Raw genomic sequence first — 4,035 nt, 5'->3', positions numbered from 1 at the left:
TTGAATACTCAGTGAAAACTTCCCCTTTACATACCCTCTGGAGACTTCTCCAAGTAGTTCTCAAAGACCTGAAGATTGTAGGAAATAATTGGAAGAGTCATGGCTTTTTGCATTTTAATGAGCCCCAGGGTGCATTTGGTGTTGAGACCATGAACCTCAGACACTGAGAGGAGCCTGGACAAACCCCTGAAGTAGCCAATGTCAGAAGCAACCCCTACAGTTTCAGGGAGTATTAATGGGTCCCACTGAGGATCATTACCAACAAAGCCTCCCTGGGGGCTGGTTAGAGGAGAAAATGGGAGGCAGAGATGAGAGGCAGGCAAAGGCGATGTAAAGGTGGCTCTGATGCTGAGTGAACCTCCATGTGTTGCATGAAGACAAAGGGCCATGGCCTGACCCCCAGCCCCTGGGAAGGGAGATCCTGTGGGTCACACATTGCTCAGGGCTTTTCCTGGGGCAGTGTGATGTGGGAATGTGTGGTGCCACGTGCAGGACTATGGTGCGATGCTTATGGGTCTCTCCTTGGGGCGGTGAGGAAGCCTTCATGTTTGATTCCATCAAGTTATGGTGTCTCCTGGCAGGCCTGGGTGGTCCTGGTAACAGCCATAGTGGGGATAAACACCTTTTCTCTGTTGGGGGCTTCTCGCCCTGCCACAGCTCTTAATCATCTCCACCACAGGGTGTCCTAGAGGGTCTCACACCTACAGCTCTTTCCCTGCACACTGTCAGTCTTCCTTGCTTCCCCACGTTGCTCTCACCTGAGGATCCCACTACCCCTACTGGTATCTTTCCATCCTCTCTAGCTGTTCCTTGAAACACAAAGCGATGGGATGGATCTCTGTTGGTGACCTGTACAGCACAGAACTACCCTTGGAGAGACATTTCTTTGTTTTGTTCCCCCCATCTCAACCTCCTAAGTTGCACTGTCTTCCATTATTTCCTTGTCATGCTTTTATTACTGTGAAACAAAGCTCCACCGTCTCTGAAACCACCCTTCAAGCACTCTCAGGCTACTCCTAGTCTGCCCTGAGCCTCCGTCACTGGGCCAAAGATGCCCAGGTCCTTCTTCCTGTATTCACAGAATATATGCTTGAGGCTCTGAAGCCCATCTTGGCAGACCTCTGCTGGGAACTGTCCAGTTCCACCCAACTCCTCCAAAATGTGGAACTGCAGACAGGGACACACCTGTGTATGGAGCCAAACCAGTGATGAGGTGAAGGGGAAGGTAACTCAAGTGGTCTGATTTGACACATTCTTCCTAATGCAGCCCCAGCTGGCCTTGTTCATGGGGAACAGGCACCAGTGGCTTGTATGGCATCCCTCGCAGTGCCTTCTCAGAGTCACTTCTCAGCATGTCAGCTTACAGTTGGCCCAATAAATGGGGTTATTCTCCCCTCCGATGCAGGACTGGCCACTTCTGGTAAACTTCAAGAGGTTTCTCTTGGCCAATTCCCTAAGTTACTCAAGGTTCTCCTGGACTGAAGCTTCATTTGGTCGGCTGTTAATGTCTGTGTGCTGATGGCTCACCCTGACTGAGGTGTGTCTGACACAATAACAGCAGGAGAAGTTTCAGGATATTTTAGAAAATAAAAGCATGTACTAGTTTAATTTCTGGCCCAGGTATGGGCCAGGTATGGGACCGTCTCTGCAGCAGCAAATGAGGATACAAAGCAAGCAAATCAAGCACCAGTGGAAACAGAGTCGATGAAGGTTGGTGTGCCAGGCTGTGTTCGTGGAAAAAGTTATACCTATATAGAGAGACAGACAATATGACTCCCTCCAGGAGCTGGTCTTCAACCCTTCTTGCCAATGTTCTTCTGTCTTCTCCTGCTGACCCCTCAGCTCTCAGCTGACTCAGATACAAAAATGAGGCATATACAGCGTGAAACAAGGATGAATAACTGGGAGAAACAAACATCCAAGTATCCAGGAACGAAGTTAGGAAAGCTAATACCCAAATGGAATTGAGTCTGGCCAGGGATGTCAAAGACAACAAGAATGGCCTCAACAAGTACATACGTGAGAAAAGGAAGACTATGGAAAATGCTCCTCACAGGCCCTGAGCTAGTGATGTTGTTCTCCGGAGGAAATGTGTTGTGGTGCCTGCACTGGCCATGCTGGTCAGGGTGGGAAGAAGACTCAGCTGGGTGGGGATCATGGCTGCTGAATATGGAAGGCTTTAGGGGTCTACGGAGCATTTCTAAGAATGCTAGAGGTATCCAGTTGTGCCTCTAGATCCAGCCAGTGGTAATTCATTCAGGGTGACAGGAACTTTTCTCCAGCCTGGGCCTGCTGGGTCCCCACTGCATCTTGTGCAATTGCAGAGTCTGTCTTTGTTTGTGGATGCCTTGGTTTAGGACTTTACCTTGAGATGACTCCACCATGGGCAATCCATCACTATGTGAGGTGCCAGTCACTGACCAGCAAAGGCACATGCTGCTCCAGGAGATCCACTGGGCTCTCCAGGAAGCTCCAGATTCCCCTCCTGAAGGGGTTCTCCGCCATATGGAAAGCCCCGGGTATGTACCTCAGTGAGCATTCACTCTCCCCACTGTGATTAGACACTGAAGAGTGAGTCCTAAACCCAACCGTTGATCACAAGGTCACTGTAAAGTTTTTGCTCCTGAACACATGAAGCAACAGACCCATTTGGAGTCCAGTTTCTTGGACCTGTTCTTGACACCACAATTAGAAGAAGAGGCCAACCTTCAGGCACTGCACTGGGGAGATTTCATTTTATTACAGAGGTGCTAGGACAGAGTCAGCTCTATCCCACTATTAGGTAGAATTTTATACAGGCTCAAAACTGAAAAAGAGCAAGTTCATACCTTGGTATAAGTGAGGGGAAAAATTGTGAAAAGACATAAGAACAACCTACAATATGATACAAATACAGTGAATAAAAAGGTCAGGTTTGGTCTAGGGCATTGTGGGAATCAACTGTGAGGAAAGACAGGAAGTGTTTGACTGCTGAAAAATGACTGAGAAATCCATTGCCATGCTCCATCCTTGATAACAATAATGATAATGATTACGAAAATGATAAAAATAACAATAATGACAATGATAAGGATAATGACGACAATAAGAATGATAAACAAAGCACCAGAGTCATCTGTGGTTAGTGATTAGAAGCGCATCACTATTCAGAAACATCCATGAAATCACTTTCCTAATGGCATCCTTGAGCTCCTGGTTCCTCACGCTGTAGATGAGGAGGTTCAGTGCTGGAGGCACCACTGAGTATAGATATGACACCACCAGGTCTAGGGATGAGGAGGAGATGGAGGAGGGCTTCAGGTGGGCAAATATGGCAGTGCTGATAAACAGGGAGACCACGGCCAGGTGAGGAATGCACGTGGAAAAGGCTTTGTGCCGACCCTGCTCAGAGGGGATCCTCAGCACAGCCCTGAAGATCTGCACATAGGACACAACAATGAACACAAAACAGCCAAATGAGAAACACGCACTGACCACAAGAAGCCCAACTTCCCTGAGGTAGGTGTCTGAGCAGGAGAGCTTGAGGATCTGGGGGATTTCACAGAAGAACTGGTCCAGGGCATTTCCCTTGCAGAGTGGCAGTGAAAATGTATTGGCAGTGTGCAGCAGAGCATGGAGAAACCCAGTGCCCCAGGCAGCTGCTGCCATGTGGACACAAGCTCTGCTGCCCAGGAGGGTCCCGTAGTGCAGGGGTCTGCAGATGGCAACATACCGGTCATAGGCCATGACAGTGAGAAGACAGTACTCAGCTGACATAAAAAAAGAAGAAGAAAAAGACCTGTGCAGCACATCCTGAGTAGGAGATGTCCCTGGTGTCCCTCAGTGAATTGGCCATGGCTTTGGGAACAGTGGTGGAGAGGGAGCCCATGTCGAGGAGGGAGAGGTTGAGGAGGAAGAAGTACATGGTGGTGTGGAGGCGGTGGTCGCAGGCTATGGCAGTGATGATGAGGCCGTTGGCCAGGAGGGCAGCCAGGTAGATGCCCAGGAAGCGCCAGAAGTGCAAGAGCTGCAGCTCCCGTGTGTCTGCGAATGCCA

The 4,035-nt window shown here is 49.3% G+C and overlaps 1 protein-coding gene across 1 annotated transcript; it reads right to left on the bottom strand.

Annotated features, from left to right (window-relative positions):
* Positions 1–1,005: 1,005 nt before the first annotated feature.
* Positions 1,006–3,726, bottom strand: LOC147599812 (olfactory receptor 14J1-like). Its single transcript, XM_086753485.1, has 2 exons — positions 3,169–3,726; positions 1,006–1,167 (listed from the first exon to the last, which is right to left on the bottom strand). Exons 1-2 carry the CDS (start codon positions 3,724–3,726, stop codon positions 1,006–1,008), a joined length of 720 nt encoding a protein of 239 aa, XP_086609611.1.
* Positions 3,727–4,035: the final 309 nt, after the last annotated feature.

Source organism: Chlamydotis macqueenii, chromosome 8, assembly GCF_036417535.1.
Source record: "Chlamydotis macqueenii isolate bChlMac1 chromosome 8, bChlMac1.mat, whole genome shotgun sequence".
NCBI lineage: Eukaryota > Metazoa > Chordata > Aves > Otidiformes > Otididae > Chlamydotis > Chlamydotis macqueenii.
Note: the sequence above shows the minus strand (reverse complement) of the source record. Positions and strands in the feature narration are given on the sequence as shown.